This window comes from Myxine glutinosa, chromosome 2 (assembly GCF_964187855.1).
Source record: "Myxine glutinosa chromosome 2, kmMyxGlut1.1, whole genome shotgun sequence".
Classification (NCBI taxonomy): domain Eukaryota; kingdom Metazoa; phylum Chordata; class Myxini; order Myxiniformes; family Myxinidae; genus Myxine; species Myxine glutinosa.
This window is the reverse complement of record NC_136262.1, coordinates 116,069,318-116,085,733: the sequence shown is the minus strand read 5'-3', so window position 1 is coordinate 116,085,733 and position 16,416 is coordinate 116,069,318. Positions and strand designations below refer to the sequence as shown.

At 47.7% G+C, this 16,416-nt stretch overlaps 1 protein-coding gene across 3 annotated transcripts; it reads left to right on the top strand.

Moving 5' to 3' along the window:
• Positions 1-472: 472 nt before the first annotated feature.
• On the top strand, positions 473-11,312 carry PPP1R35 (protein phosphatase 1 regulatory subunit 35). 3 transcript variants are annotated; one of them, XM_068107361.2, is made up of 6 exons: positions 473-559; positions 3,268-3,424; positions 5,093-5,297; positions 5,907-6,294; positions 8,906-8,969; positions 9,162-11,312. In XM_068107361.2, exons 2-6 carry the CDS (start codon positions 3,270-3,272, stop codon positions 9,265-9,267), a joined length of 918 nt encoding a protein of 305 aa, XP_067963462.1. In that variant the 5' UTR covers positions 473-559; positions 3,268-3,269; the 3' UTR covers positions 9,268-11,312. The 3 variants fall into 3 exon arrangements, with proteins under 3 accessions (XP_067963462.1, XP_067963460.2, XP_078627609.1); XM_068107359.2 differs by having other exon boundaries at positions 8,860-8,969; XM_078771483.1 differs by lacking the exon at positions 9,162-11,312 and having other exon boundaries at positions 8,906-9,137.
• Positions 11,313-16,416: the final 5,104 nt, after the last annotated feature.

Sequence of the window (16,416 nt, the reverse complement as noted above, 5' to 3'; positions counted from 1 at the left end):
GAGTCTCTATCCTCGACTGGTTTTCCCATTGATTTTCTCATTGAGGGCTCGGGAAGGATCTAATCACCGGAACTTATGTTATAACCATCTTGCCTAATTACCAAGTAAGATTTGCAGCATTTATAAAAACTGCAGCTAAACCAAAGATCTTCTTCTTCATGCACCTTCATAGGCAGTTGTTTCACATGCCTCGACAGGTTAAATATGTGCACGAACGTACAGTAATTGTGGCGGTGCAAACGGCGCGGTTTCGACGGTGGTACACCACCGTGTATTTTACTTCGGTCTCTGTTTGCTTTATAATGTGTAATGTGGAGTCTATCTCCCCTCCATTTTGTTAAAAATAAATAAACTAACCGGAAAGTTATCGTGATTGTCGGAAAAAGGTCCCACACAGGAAGGTTTAAATCCACGAACTCGATGTACGTATTAAAACTCCAGTTTAAAAGAGACGTAGGTTTACGTACTGTGACGTCACTATGAAGGCGGAACAAGACCGACGCGGGAAGTTCGATGTTCTATGCGGGAAAAGACGTCTTGGATTGATAAATGACTTGAGGTAAACAGCGATTCCACACTCGCAAAACGTTCGCATCCCGATCCAGGTATAACTATAAACCGTCATGCCGGTGCTTCGTCGGTCGGGTGATTACATCCATCATTGTGTGTCACGTCTCCTCAGATGGACGTTAAAAGGGCGTCCTGTCTGTCGCCATTATTTGATGGACGTTAAAGATCCCACGGTGTCCTTCGCCAAGAGTAGGCGAGCTATCGCTGGCATCATGAACAAAATACTAATTACTGCCTTTATGACCACTGAGGAAGGGAAAGGCAAACCACCGAGTGCAATCCTTGCATGCCCTGTGCTTTTGCTGGGCCCTGTGCTATTTCTCGTCTTCATCAATGATCTCTCCGACTCTGGAAAATCCTCTATCTCTTTGCTGATGACTCCACTCTGCCGCTCCAATTCCTCTTCCCTCAGATCGGCAGTCTGCAGCCTCCTCACTCTGAAGACCTGGACAAAATCACAGACTGGTCAAACAAGTGGAACATGTCTTTCAATCCTGACAAATCTCACACTCTTACGATGTCTCTCCGAAAAGACCGACTGGACAACTCTCCCATCCACTTTCTGAATAATCCTCTCCAAGAAGTTCTGTCGCTCAAGCTTTTGGGTCTCACTATCTGCCATGATCTTTCCTGGGAAAACCACATTTCCAAGCTGGCCTCCAAAGCCAGTCGCCGACTGGGCATCCTCCGTCGTGCGAAGTCCTTCCTCGGCACACCTGAGCTCCTCACCACATACAAGGCTTTCATCCGCAGCTCAATGGAATACTGTTCCCCCCTCTGGGCTGGTGCTCCTGCCTCACACCTTGCTCGTCTTCACGCTGTAGAAACCAAAGCTTTCAGAATCATTGGAATCTCCCGCGATGAAAGCTAAATCCAAGGGCCTCTCACTCACTCACCGCAGACAGGTAGGTGGTCTTTCTGTCTTCTACCGACTCCTCTCCGGCCTTGCTCCCCCAGCTCTCGCTGTGCTTTGTCCCCCAAATATTCCTACAGGTCGCACAAGATCTGCCAGCAACCCTCTTATGGTTAAACTGCCGAAATCTCGGCTCTCTGCTCACCTTCACTCTTTCATTCCTCTTTTCTCCCGCCTCTGGAACAAACTCCCACACTCCCTTCAATCCCACCCCAACAACTAACCCTAACCCTAACAACTCGGTCCCTATGACAAGCTTCTCCATTTTGCCCTATTTTTGCCGTATTTCTCCATTTTGTACACAAAGGTGTACATGGTCATGAATTGTACATAAAGGTGTACATGGTCATGAATTGTACATAAAGGTGTACATGGTCATGAATTGTACACAAAGGTGTACATGGTCATGAATTGTACACAAAGGTGTACATGGTTATGAATTGAACACAAAGGTGTACATGGTCATGAATTGTACACAAAGGTGCACATCGATAATGAAGGATACACAAACGTGTACATCGGTAGTCTTATGTACACCTTTGTGTGGAAGATGAAGTGACCCAAGCGAGTTGGATTATTGGATCCCAGGTGTGTGCATCTTGGTGTTGGATCTTCCATGAGGTAGGTCCAATCAACATGCAAGTTTACCTCCAATATTTTATCTCAACGACTTGGTTGATTTTTTGCTTCTAACTGGACTTCATTTCCTGTTCGTTTGGCTTTGACGTTGTTTTTTTGTTTGCCCTCTGTGGTTGGAATCGGATATTAATCACAAACACAAACTCGATCATTCAACCAGGTATCCAGCTTATCTACAGAAGTGACTCTTTCATTCGGATCAATCCTTGTAGGTGTCTTGTTTATCAAAGAGAGGTGATCCTATGGTAAGGATAATTCCCTGAATCGCTCTCTCCCAGGTATACAGCTTACCTAGGGTGACCTCAATAAATAAAACAAACCCTTTACCATTACCGAATATACGCCCCTAAAGGAACGAACGAATGGGATTCCTTGAATACTTAATTCCTTGATTGGGGCCCACATTCACACCATGATAGAGAAGACAGAGGAGATCCACAAGACCGAATAAATACTGGTAATCCTGCAGGATCGTTCACCAGCACAGTCCCGGTTTTCTCGGCAAGGAAATGGCCCGTGAGTCCCATGCGGCTGAGTCCGAAGGAGCGGAGTGGAGACGACCTGGCTCGGGCCGAACAGGAGCAGCAAAGAAGTGCAGCTTCCCCTAGGCTGATTCCAGATGATTTTTTTTTTTCTTTTACCCGTACCCACTTCCCCTCCCCCAGCCTTTTATCGCCTCTTGTTCATGTGTTATATGACTCGCAGTGCCCTACTTGTCATTGGCCAAGGGGCCTGTTCGATGGTGCAGGACTGCTCCCCGACACTTGTTGCAGAAGCACCGGAGAGATCTGGTGTTGTGCGGTGACATCTCCCACCTAGGATAGCACTGACTGTCCAGCAAAGTCTTTAAAGAAACACAAAGGACAGAACATAGAAGACAAAGGCTTGCAGGAATGGTGGTCTTTAGATACTGACACAAAGGGGGAGGGAAGTAGGGATGGACGTCTAATTTAATATCACAATTAACTCACGCTTCCTCCAGAGACACTCTTTAAGGAGATAACTAAACTATACTAAGCAATGAAAAGCCCTAGGAGACATTTCCACAACAATATTTCGATTTTTATCCTGATATTATTCTTCATGAGTTTATTTTTATTTTTAATCATGATTGTATGATTGTCTGACCGCTTGTTCACACATAGGTATGAATAAAAACATGGCGTCTTCATCTCCACCTGCTGACGGGAGTTTGGGGGTTGGGATTCGTCCTCCACAGCCTGCAACGGCCCCCCTCATGACTCTGCTTCCAGACCCTGACCTCAACCTCACCCCAGAGAAAGTGAGGGTGGCTGGTGATGAGTGAGTAGCAGAGGCTTGTAATGAGACTTTATGGCCCTTTGGAGAGGGCCTCATGAGATGCTCTGAATGTAACCCAGAGTGCCAATCCAAGGCATCCCAGTTCAAATAAGAGTTCATAGAACATTTAGCCAACGCAGACTTGAGAAAAAGAACATGGGAAGGGTCTTTTCACTCTTGCTTTGCTGAGCACGAGCTAAATTGCCTACGAGCCGCCATTTTGTCTGAATCTCGATATTCCCCAATGCTGAGAGCGTGAGTGGCAAATTTGATTGGTCGAGATGGCGTACAGCATTGTAATCTTTTGTCCAAGTACTGCTAAACTGCAGGTTCATGTTCCGATTCATGTTCACAATATAACATTGAAGTGAAATCAAGTTGTTGCTCGATCATAGGCAGACGTTTGCAGACAGACAGACGTGAACCAAATGCTTAACCCCACTTTTCGCTTTGCACGGGGTAATTAATTTCTTTCTTTATCTCTGCATCACGTACCCATTCAAACAATAACCACACGACTCGGTGGTGTAGTGGTTTGAGTGTCCGCCCTGAGTCTGGGAGGTCGGTGGTATCAAGCCCCGGCGAAGTCGTACCAAAGACTTCATTAAAAAATGGTGGGTGCTGCTTTCTGGCTGGTTTACCAGTATTTAAAAGGATAAAATACGGACAAACAACCATAGGTTGGTAATAATAGCGTAAGCTGATGGGCCTAATGGCTTCCTCCTGCGTCGAAGTTTCTTGCAAAGCAAGTCATATTTATTACCCTACGCACAAAGGAAAAAGCGGGGTTAAGCAATTGGTTCTGTCTGTCTGTCTGTCTACAGACGTCTATGATCAAGGAAAGGAGCAACTTGATTTCAATTGAATGTTACATTTTGAACACTGCAGAACATAAATCAGAACATGAAGCTGTAACGTTCGCAATAATATTAATAAATAAACGGAGATTCCTCCGGTACGTCCAACTCCCTTTATTTGTGCCCAAGATGGCTCCTGGCGAGCACGTGCACCGCGCACGCCAAGTGCGGTGCTTGCCGTTGGCTGCATCAGTTATGTCATCGGCATACAAATGATTACAACATATGTGACAGAACCTGCAGGTTAGCAGTACTTTGGCTTTGAATTTTGCCAATTGTACAAAATCTCGTCCCGACCACACATGCGCACAGAGGAGTGAGATGAATTTTTACTCCGTCTGGCACCAAACAAAATTAAAAATCATTTTAAATATTTTAAATAAATATATATATATATATATATTATGTTTATATATGCATACACTATTTGTAGTTGTGTACAGTATTTGTCTCTTGTTTACCAATGTCATTGTAATTCACATAAACATCCACTGATGTCTACTAATGCGCATTAATGATGTGCAGGACAAAGACAAACTCCACCTGCATTTCAAAGGGCTCTAAAATAATGTGCATTATTGGAATGACAAAACAAATGTAGTTTGAGATGCGCAGCAGGTAACCAATGAATAGATGACATTCAGTGGAGTTGAAGGGAATCCATGGTTTGGTTTGTGCTTTTGGTGTGACACCTGTCATCAGCTCGTGGTCAGACTCAGAATTTCCAAACTAATAACCAACCACATATTAATGGCAGCCTTCCACTTCCTTATCAGTGCTCTTTGTATTTGCTTTCTTGACACCTCCTTGGCAGAACCAGTGAACCTTCACGTGGTCCAACTGTGACGGCTACCTTGCGTGAACAAGTTGGTCACCTGGACGCTCAGCTGGACCTCTCGCTTAGCCCATTGAGACTTCGTAAAGGTTTGTGTGACGACGAGCCTGTTGTGCCAGGCATCCTAAGGAAGAAAAAGAAGAGAAAAGGAGCAGGTTGGCGGGGCTCCACCGAAACACGACAGGTGGGTTATTTGGCTTGCAGGTGAAACGAATGGGGAAAGGAAGTTGGGAATAAGTTTGAACTCCAAAGGAAATGGTTGTTGAGGGAATTTAAAGGGATGGATTAATGGATGGACAACGTATGTGTTTGACTTAAAGTGGCACCTGAGATCGGTAATGAAGGGTGGGTTTTCGGTCGGAAGGGAAAGGGGGATTAAAAAGCACCGTTTGTGGGGTTTGAGGAGTGGGGGGCGGATTGGGAGACAGCTTACTAACATTTTGAACTAACATTTGTACAGCGTGACACGCAGTTGGGAACAACTTTCACCACCGATCACACACCACCAGCTGCTGCACTGCCATATTCAGACCAGTCAGTCGAAAAAAAGCTGAGCTGAGCATGGGAAGAGGCACAATGAATGTAAAGATGGAACTTTGTGGCCATTTGAGAGCAATTTTCTCGATTCTTCTGTATTATGAAAGCATGTCATCTCAGCCAGACTAGCTCCGTTCATGTTTGTGTGGGTGATACAGCAAATGTACCGTAAAGCATAAAAATATTGTTCAAAACCAAAATCCACATTTGCATTTGAAACCTGGATTCACTCTTTCCATTCCTTTTCCACTGTTAGGTTCGATTTGAAATTGAGAACTCGTTGGAGAGTGAGCGACGCTTGGAAGGGCCTCTCGACGATGCGGAAATAGCAAAGACCACTCCGAGCCCTATTTTCTTATACGAACGGGGGAGGAAACCACGGGGTGAAGTAAATGCACCTGACAAATCTGGGGGTAAAGGTCAGGCCACGTGGGCCTCGCGTCCGACTCGTCCCCTACGTCGTGAACCTCCTGGTGCCTCCGCGCCAGACGTCCTCGCGGTGCCAGCCTACAATTCCACACTGTCTGTGAGCCAGAAGTTGCAGGATGTAATGAGGGAAGACTTTGATGCTGGGACAGCGGCAGAGGAACTGATCCTGAGGTCGGAGGTCGTGCGGCAGGAAATATCGGAGAAAGCCTCTCGAGGTGAGTCTTTTGTGTCGTGGTGAGTCTTGAAATTTGAAAATTCGAGGTGAGTCTTGAAATTTTATCGAGCGAGGGTCGAGTGATTTGGAGCCACCTTTTGCAACAAAGTAAATGCTTACTTTGCAAAAGGTGACCTCCAAAGTTTCTTCACCACGGCACTGCTCGTTTAGTTTCAAATTACATATTTACTGGCCTCGTGCCAATTGGCTGATTTGTCTTATTTTGCCCATAATTGTTCATTTATAATTTTGTATGATTGATTAAAAGGGTTTCCTTTTTGTTTTATATATAGGATAAAAGGGTTGTTTATATATAGGATTTCCTCTACGTTTCCTTACTGAGACCACAATGGATAGATGGCGAACCATCTAGAGTTGCTTTCCGATGAATAGCCAATTATCATATTATTTTTGTATTTAATAATTTATTTGTTGTTGTTGTTGTTGTTGTTGTTGTTGTTGTTGTTGTTGTTGTTGTTGTTGTTGTTTTATTTAAGGATTTAACTTCGTGTTCTTTTGCATATTACTTCCCTTTATGTGCCCCCATCCGACCAAGGTTAGATACTTTAATCTATACAAGAATACGCTTGTCTGTATGTCTGCCCTTACGTCACATTTCGCGAGATGACAGAATCTCACAAGATTGTAAATCAAATGGTGTGTGTGTGTGTGTGTGTGTGTGTGTGTGTGTGTGTGTGTGTGTGTGTGTGTGTGTGTGTGTGTGTGTGTGTGTGTGTGTGTGTGTGTGTGTGTGTGTGTGTGTGTGTGTGTGTGTTATTTATTTATTTGCAGAGGTAGCACAAGAAGATAATTAATTAAAATCAGTTATTAACACAATTTGGCAACTCATGACCACTTGAGAGTGGCGATTCCATGAAATTGCCGCAGGACATATCTCGCGGGATTATGACTTGGACTTTGTTTCGACTGTCACTTCACACCTAGCACCATTTTAATTAAGTATTGAAGAAATAATCTGTAATGATCTAAGAATTCCCACTTGTTTTGAAGAAAGGGGGAGGGGAGGACAGATTTGGGGTGGTGGAAGTAGAGAGGGGATAGAGTTGGGGAGGGGGGGGGGGGTTGAGGACTTGCAGTTTGTGGGAGCGGAGGGGGTTGAGGACTTGCAGTTTGTGGGAGCGGAGGGGGTTGAGGACTTGCAGTTTATGGGAGCAGAGGGGGTTGAGGACTTGCGGTTTGTGGGAGCAGTGGGGGTTGAGGACTTGCAGTTTGTGGGAGTGGAGGGGGATGAGGACTTGCAATTTGTGGGAGCGGAGGGGGTTGAGGACTTGCAGTTTGTGGGAGCGGAAGGGGTTGAGGACTTGCAGTTTGTGGGAGCGGAGGGGGTTGAGGACTTGCAGTTTGTGGGAGCGGAGGGGGTTGAGGACTTGCAGTTTGTGGGAGCGGAGGGGGATGAGGACTTACAGTTTGTGGGAGCGGAGGGGGTTGAGGACTTGCAGTTTGTGGGAGCGAAGGGGGTTGAGGACTTGCAGTTTGTGGGAGCGGAGGGGGTTGAGGACTTGCAGCTTGTGGGAGCGGAGGGGGTTGAGGACTTGCAGTTTGTGGGAGCGGAGGGGGTTGAGGACTTGCAGTTTGTGGGAGCGGAGGGGGTTGAGCACTTGCAGTTTGTGGGAGCGGAGGGGGTTGAGGACTTGGTGTGGGAGGGCATTGATTTGATCAAGCAAGATCTTTGGGGAGCACATAGCTAGACAATATTAAATTCCCATAATACTAGGGCATGCCCGTACGTGGGTGCCCGTTCCTTGCCAAAAAAAACAAAAAACGCTACCCGTACGCTCTACCCCGCCCGTACGCCCGTACGCCCGTAAACAAAAAAAACAACGCTCTTCGCTTCCGCCCTTCGCTCTGACTGAATTGGGAGAAATAATGCGCATAAGAAATCGAGAAATTATTATTTTCTCCGGAAGAAATCGAATTACGAACCGTAATGGCGCACGCGCTCGGCTCGCTCTCACATCGGCCACGCCTACGCAACAACGTGTTCTGTGATTGGCTGCCGGAAGTGCAGTCTTCACTGTCCAGAAGGTCGCATATCGCAGTTACGATGAATCGCAAATTAGTTTTAATTAGTTTTAAAACATAGTTTAACGCCAACATAGCGCCAACATAGTTTGCCAACGTGAAATAAATGAATACGCTCTCAAATGTGCCGTCCGAGGCAGAGTCTGTTCGGCACGTTCGGCACACGTGATAGCTCGCTGCTCTCTGATTGGTTGAATCGTTTTTTGGACATAGCTCGGTAACTACTTGTCCGATTAATTTCAAACCTTGAAAAGGCACATCCTCGGGTCCCCAGCAATATACCTGGCAAGTTTAAAGTATATCGGACCGGTAGTTGTCGAGAAACAGCGGTCACAGACATACAAACAAACAAACAAACAAACATACACACAGAGATTGCTGGAATTATAGATAGATTTAATTGTTCTTTGCATTATATTGTTGAAGTCACATCTTGCATTACGAGGAATTTCCGTGGGTACCTGCTAGTATGGTATGGTTGTACACCTGCACATTGTCTACCAACCCTCCTTTTTAAACCCAGGAGTGAACGTCCCACGTAATTTCGCCCTCTATTCTTCGTTGCCCAGTTTGTCAGATCCACCGCCGCCACCACTACTGGTCCGTCACACCTATCGGCACAACCTCAGGAAGGTTTGTAGCACGTGGGTCATGCACCTTGAGGAAATGAGCTACTCAGTTGATGTGCATCTCTCAAATTTGTGCGACCATCTTCCATTGCTGTTTGAGAGGAGGCTGAGCCTTACCACGCATTATTTGATCATGAACTAATATAACCGCTCGAGTGACGCCATTTTCTCCATCCCGTTCACATTCTTCGCTCAGCCCGACAGAGAGATCCCTCCACCAGTGGCTGAGATATTTCCACCTGGGGGGCTGGTGCATGAAAGTCCGTGGCTGGGGCCCGGGATGGCTGGAAGAGGCACCATGACGACGGTATTTCCTCAACGGCCTTTCCTAGATCCCACACTGCTCTGGCGCAAGCAGAGGCAATGGCAGCCTCAGTGAGGCAGTGAAACTAAGGGGACAATGGACTGTTTGTTATGGAGCAGTTTGGTATTCCTCTATCAGCAGGAGAGTGTTTGTTATGTAATTATTTTATATATATATACATATATAATTATTATATAAGCCGAGGCTCATGGAAGAGCTAGAGCACAGAGCACAAATATCGCAGTTGGAAATTGGGAAAACGCACCAGCAGCAGGGCAGAATGACATTTAGAGAAGGAATGAGGGTAATGGGGCTGGGAAGAGGACACAAGGGGGTCAACAAGCTGGAGGGGGAGGGGTGGAAACAACAAGAACTGAGAACTGGGAATGAAACAGCAACTCAGGCCTAACTGAACCGAGATGCTGGCGTTGAGCTCTACAACACGATGAGCAGGAGAGGGAGGAGGATGATGAGTATGAAGAGGAAGAGGAGGAGCAGCAGCTTGAGTGTCTGCTTGGTGTGCTCAAATTTGCACATCTTTATCTCTTTTGCTTTTTCTTACTTCCAATTTATTCTTATTGTTTTGTTTATTATTATTATTTTATATTAATAATGATTATTATTTATCTTTTTTTCCGCTTACTTCACTGCGGTTCTTCACTCCTCACGCTTATCCACTTGAACATTGTCTGTACTTCATGCACACGGTTGATTGCACGAGCTGAACAAATTAGACAAAGCGTTAGACAAAGCGATGCAGAACATGAGATGAGTTGTAGCGTTGAGAAATCACAGCACCAACCATTCCATCCCTTTAACCTAATATTTATCCTTTTAATTTCTCTTTCCCCGATTAGTGTGTTGGTCTGACATTTGAGTTACCCACAGGTCCTGGTAGTTTGAGTTACCCACAGGTCCTGATAGTTTGAGTTACCCATGAATGGGCTTCGGGTCCTGGTAGTTTGAGTTACCCACAGGTCCTGATAGTTTGAGTTACCCACGAATGGGCCAAGATTCCTGGTAGTTTGAGTTACCCACGAATGGGCTTCGGGTCCTGATAGTTTGAGTTACCCACGAATGGGCTTCGGGTCCTGGTGGTTTGAGTTACCCACGAATGGGCCAAGGTTCCTGGTAGTTTGAGTTACCCACGAATGGGCCGAGAGTCCTGGTAGTTTGAGTTACCCACGAATGGGCCAAGGCTCATGGTAGTTTGAGTTACCCACGAATGGGCCGAGGGTCCTGGTAGTTTGAGTTACCCACGAATGGGCCGAGGGTCCTGGTAGTTTGAGTTACCCACGAATGGGCCAAGGTTCCTGGTAGTTTGAGTTACCCACGAATGGGCCGAGGGTCCTGGTAGTTTGAGTTACCCACGAATGGGCCGAGGGTCCTGGTAGTTTGAGTTACCCACGAATGGGCCGAGGGTCCTGGTAGTTTGAGTTACCCACGAATGGGCTGAGGGTCCTGGTAGTTTGAGTTACCCACGAATGGGCCGAGGGTCCTGGTAGTTTGAGTTACCCACGAATGGGCCGAGGGTCCTGGTAGTTTGAGTTACCCATGAATGGGCCGAGGGTCCTGGTAGTTTGAGTTACCCACGAATGGGCCGAGGGTCCTGGTAGTTTGAGTTACCCACGAATGGGCCGAGGGTCCTGGTAGTTTGAGTTACCCATGAATGGGCCGAGGTTCCTGGTAGTTTGAGTTACCCACGAATGGGCCGAGGGTCCTGGTAGTTTGAGTTACCCATGAATGGGCCGAGGTTCCTGGTAGTTTGAGTTACCCACGAATGGGCCGAGGGTCCTGGTAGTTTGAGTTACCCACGAATGGGCCGAGGGTCCTGGTAGTTTGAGTTACCCACGAATGGACTGAGCTTCCTGGTGGTATTTCACTTTTAAGTTGCACTTGTAATTGCAGTTTATCTTGTAATTGGAGCCATATGTGTATGACGTATAGATGAAAGTATACAACACATGTATGTACGTATGTACACTGTACAGTTTTGCAATACATTTGTTACATGAATGTAAATAAAAGTTTTGTAGAATTGTTTTCTTCCTGAACAAATCTATACTATAAAAGAGCTGTTTGTGTGTGTGTTTGTTTGTTTGTTGTTTGTGTGTGTGTGTGTGTGTGTTTGTTTGTGTTGGTGTGTGCGTGTGTTTGTGTGTGTGTGTTTGTGTTTGTTTGTGTTGGTGTGTGTTTGTGTTGGTGTGTGTTTGTTTGTTTGTGTGTATTTGTTTTGTTTGTGTGTGCATGTGTTTGTTGTTTGTGTTTGTTGGTGTGTGTGGTTGTGAGTGTTTGATTGTGTCTGTGTTTGTTTGTAGTTGTTTGTGTGTGTGTGTGTGTTTTATTATAATGTTAAATATATATATATTGTTACGGATCGCGGTTAGATGTTATTTCGACCGAGCGGTGGTGTATTACCGCGACCTAACAGTTATTCCCCGACTAGACCCCGATTCCACCCAAACGTTGACCAAATCGCGCTATGCTAAATCAATGATGGAAAGGACACAACGACTGGGATAGATGAAACGACGCAAGGGGTACAGTTCTCAAGACCTCCGGAGGAGGATATAATTACAGTGGGGGAGAAAAGGGGTAGATTACAAGGTAGTGAGGTAAAGGCACAGAAGAGATAGGCACTTAAATACAATCTTATTTTATCCCAGACAGACCACAAACAAACGGGACAAGGCTGACTTACACAGGGATTGATGGCAGGGAAGGACAGGTAGTTCGATAGCACAAGGTGCACCTTGGCTCGGGGACAGGATCAAGCACGGTCCAAGAGATGCAGGGAGGCCTCACAGCGCTCGGAGGTGGCGTCTTTCTTTCTCCAAGCTCAGCGCGCATCTGACGTCACCTCCCTCTTCCTGCGCATGCTCCGCGGGGAGTCACACGCCCTCGGCTGGTTGGCTCCGCCCCAGATGGGACCGGTCCGCCGCTTCCATTGGGTGCGGGGGTTACCGGGCTCCGCCCTTGACGAGGAGCTGACAGGGAGCCCCTATCTGGTAACCCCGTCGAGCACATGTTTGATGGCGGCTCGCTGGGAAGGCCTCATGCCCTCCCAACACCCCCTACCAACCAAGCCGGAGTGAGGACGCGCACTCCCTGTCCACGCCGCCGCCGTTGCTGTTGTTGTTGTTGTTGTTGTTGAACCGTGAGGAAGAGCTGCGGGGAGGTATTGGGAGGTCCTAAACTTCCTAACGGTGCCATACAATCACATTCTGGTGCAACGAAGGGTCAGAATTAATGGAAACGAATCCTTAACTGACATAGACTAAGAATAACTAGCAAGATGTCCTATAGTTGTCTACGTGAGATGCGGTGGACCTGGATGCGACATTTAATGGGGGAAATAGGGGGAGGTCGGGTCTACAGAGTGTTGTTTACAGAAAATGGGACTAGGGAATGGGGGATTGGGGGTAGTTGGGAAGTATTGAGGAAATAGGGGAATATTTACAAGCGGATATGGATGGATGCAAATCCCATATCCGCAACATTGCACCCTTCTCTACCTCGGGGCGTCCCGACCCGATAAATTTTTACCTACTTTAGTGTGGCACTCAGATGTAGTTCCCTCTATTATTAACTCAACCCTGAGTGCGACAGTTTTACAGATGTTCACAAATGAGTAAATATGTCCCCCTGCGACGTTGCACCCTTCTCCTAACAGAAACACACCCACAGGATAACCGAATCGCGGAAAGCATCCTCAAACTAAACATACAGCCGGTAGGGAGCATCATTTATACAAGACTGATATTTACACTACGATCCAGGACCTGTTCTTTGAGGAACACATGCAGATGTTATGCATAGAGAGAGAGCACGCATGCCAGCATCGATACACCAACCCACGAGTGCCCTGTGGCCCTACGGCCTTTAATAATGTGCAGAGCACCCCGTCCAAGCACCAAAAGCACCACCCCATTATGCACAGTCAGCACCATCCGGTGCACCAATAAAGTGTTCAATAACAATGCACAATCAAGTGTCCATGGTCACCGGTGGTGTCGCAGCCGGCCGATGTTCTGCCGCTGGTCTTGCCTTCATGGAGTGCACTTGGCCTTCTGGCTTCTTTAAAAATAAAGAAAGGCGCCAACCGCGTCCATTTCTAAATTGTGGCCGTCAGGGGGGCCAACTAAAAGTGGTTCACCTGTATGGCATAGGTGCCACGTTGACCCAGAGGTCCATCAACGGGTGGTGCTTGACCGCAAAAGAACTGCGGTCCATTGTGGGCGGCCACAAAAATTGCGGTCCATATGGTGTATCGATCCAGGCAGCAAGCAGCGGAAGTACAGGCCCACAACTGCGGAGCCAGCACCTCTCTCTCCTCTCTCTCTGCCCCAAAGCCAGATCCTCGGAGGTGGGAGACAAAAGAAGACAAGTGAGTAAGGTGGTAAGGGCGCAAAAGTGCATGCAATATAAGGTAATGCACACTGGGGGCACATGGGAACCAGGTGAGACAGGTACGTTCCTACCGTACGCCCCCCCCCCCCCACCAGGTAACCTACATTGCCCCTCCCTTACCCCTTACTGTATCCACAAAACACAACACTACCCATAAACATCTACTTTACACATCAACAAACGTCCCTACTGTCTTCCCCGTTCCTCCCATAAACCAAATTCGTCTTCTCTCCCTCCTAACCAATCAAATTTGCCATTTCCAACTTTCAACAAAATTTGCCATCTCCAACTCCACATCAAAATTTGCCATCACCAATTCATCATCAGTCCCTCCTAAGGAGGGAGAGATGGAATCACCCCAATGTCTCCTCCAAGTCGTGATGCGTCTCACAAATTCACACAGCAATTCTCCTTTCCTGCAACACAGAACAAAGGAACACAGGTGTGGAGTCATCATCACCACCTCAGGTAAGTGGCTGCGTATGGTGCGACAGGTTCATCAATCCTAACTATTTCCTAAATGACTTTAACAACTTTACATTACCCGGGGTCTTTCTCCTGCCAAACCATTGGCCCACTTACACTATGGGTTCTAAAAACCAATTCCCATTGACCAAACTGTGGTGCTTCTCAAGTTGGGGTCTCACTCCCCCGATTCATCACTCGGTGCCCCCGCACAATTTCGGTGGCTGGGTCGTGTGACGCTCCTAGCTGGTCCGCCCACCTGCACACCTCCACCACTGTTGTTGCCTACCGAGCTCACCTGCTCCTCACCCTAACCTAACTAACTGGGGAAGGCCCTCTCGCACTCTCACCCCCTCAGTGCCCTCTCTGGCACGGGCTGCCCGATCCACACCCGGGATCCTCAGGCACCCACTGACACTAACGGCTCCCAGAGCCCACCTGCGGCCTCACCTGGCCGACATCTAACAGTGGCGGAGTGCCCAACCATTCACACTCATACTAACAGGCCACACGACCAGCCAATTTCACCACACCAATGCACCCATCCACAATACCATTCTGCATCCGCACCACAAATGCCAATATCCAACCACAATTTACCTATACCTTCTAACTATTCTTTAAACTACCCTCCCCGGTTACTCGTGAAAAGGGGTCCACTCTTCCCCCATCCACACCTTCGCACCATGCACACCACTCCGTACCACTTACTCCAACTCTCTCCACACCACTCATTCTCCGCTCCATATATTCCACACACCTGTGCTTGCACACCTGGGCTCTCATACTTGGTGCCGCCTGCACCCTCCTCTCCCCCAAGCGCATTCGTGCTGATCCACAACACTCACTACTCCCTCACTGCTCCACACACCTGTCCAGTTCTCACACAGCATCATCTCATCTAACTACTCCCCTCTAAAACTTGCGCTTCCCAGTCGCCCCTTTAAACTATTGCGCTCCCACGTCATTATCAAACACACTAAACTACCTGCGTCCCCACTACAGGTATCAGTCACTAACTAAACCTTAACGTTACCTAATGTCAATCTCTTCTAGATCCCTACACACAATATCCTAACCCACCCGGGCTAGTTTTCACTGCCATACACCCCATAATCTATCGCGCATTTGCCCCATTCATGGGAAGGGTGGCAGGGATGCTACCCTTACCCACCGTCATACGGCGCGAGTGGGACCTTGTGGGACCACCTCGTATGTGAGTCGTTGCCCGCCTGCCGGACCCCGTGCGTCGCCCCTTGCGGGGTCAGCGCGGGGCCGAACCGGCCGGGCCCCCACAGTACATTACCCCCAATGGGCTCCCGTGCCTCCCCTGTCCCTCTAAAAACTACCCCTGTTGGTGTCGATGCATGGGTCACACTTCCGCAACCCGCTACCCATTCCATACCACCACAACCTTGCTCACTCACACCTCGCACCTCTCCCATCACCGGACCCTCTCGCTCGCACCCTCGTTCCATACCCTCCGGACCAGCCATACACCTCACTCTTGGCCTCTCACGAACATCCGGGTCCATCTCGACCCCCAAGCTTATTAAATCACCTGGCGCATCATACGCACGACCATATTGGTCACCACTTACACCGGGTCCTCTTTCTCTTCGCTTCTCCTCCATCACCTGCGAATCCCTCATCCGGTTAATGAGCACATCATCACGATCCGAACACAGACTTTGGACCAATTCTTTTACTTCCTCCTTTATCTCTTTCTTATCCTCTCTCCGTCGCTTCTTAATTTCGCTCACCCCTTCTTCCACTTCTTCTAATTTCTGCTTCACCTCCTTCATCTCCTCGTGCGCCCCCTTAAGTTCTTCCTCTAACTCCACCTTATTTTTTTCTATGTGCTCCCGCACCTCCCGCTCTTTAACCTCCATCACCTCTACCACCTTGTTCATTTTCCTCGTCAGGTTCTCATGTACCGTCTGACACTCTTTTTTAATTACCCCTACGTCCTTTTTCATCTCCTTCTGTGTCGATTTTAAACCCTCTATTACCGCTGTGTTCTTCTTTACCTGGTCCCCCAACTCCTTTTGTCCCACTGTCAGTTGTTCTACTCCCAGCGTCAACTCCTCTATACCACCTTGCAATTTTACAGTCCCCTTTCTCACCTCCTTCTCCATGCGCTCCTTACAGTGCCTCACCTCCTCGCGCACTCCTCCGACCTCCTCACTCACACCTCTTCTGATCTCTTCTCCCATCACTTGCATCTCCTGCCCAGATGCCACCCTCATCTGCTCCATTTCCTCCCTGTGAG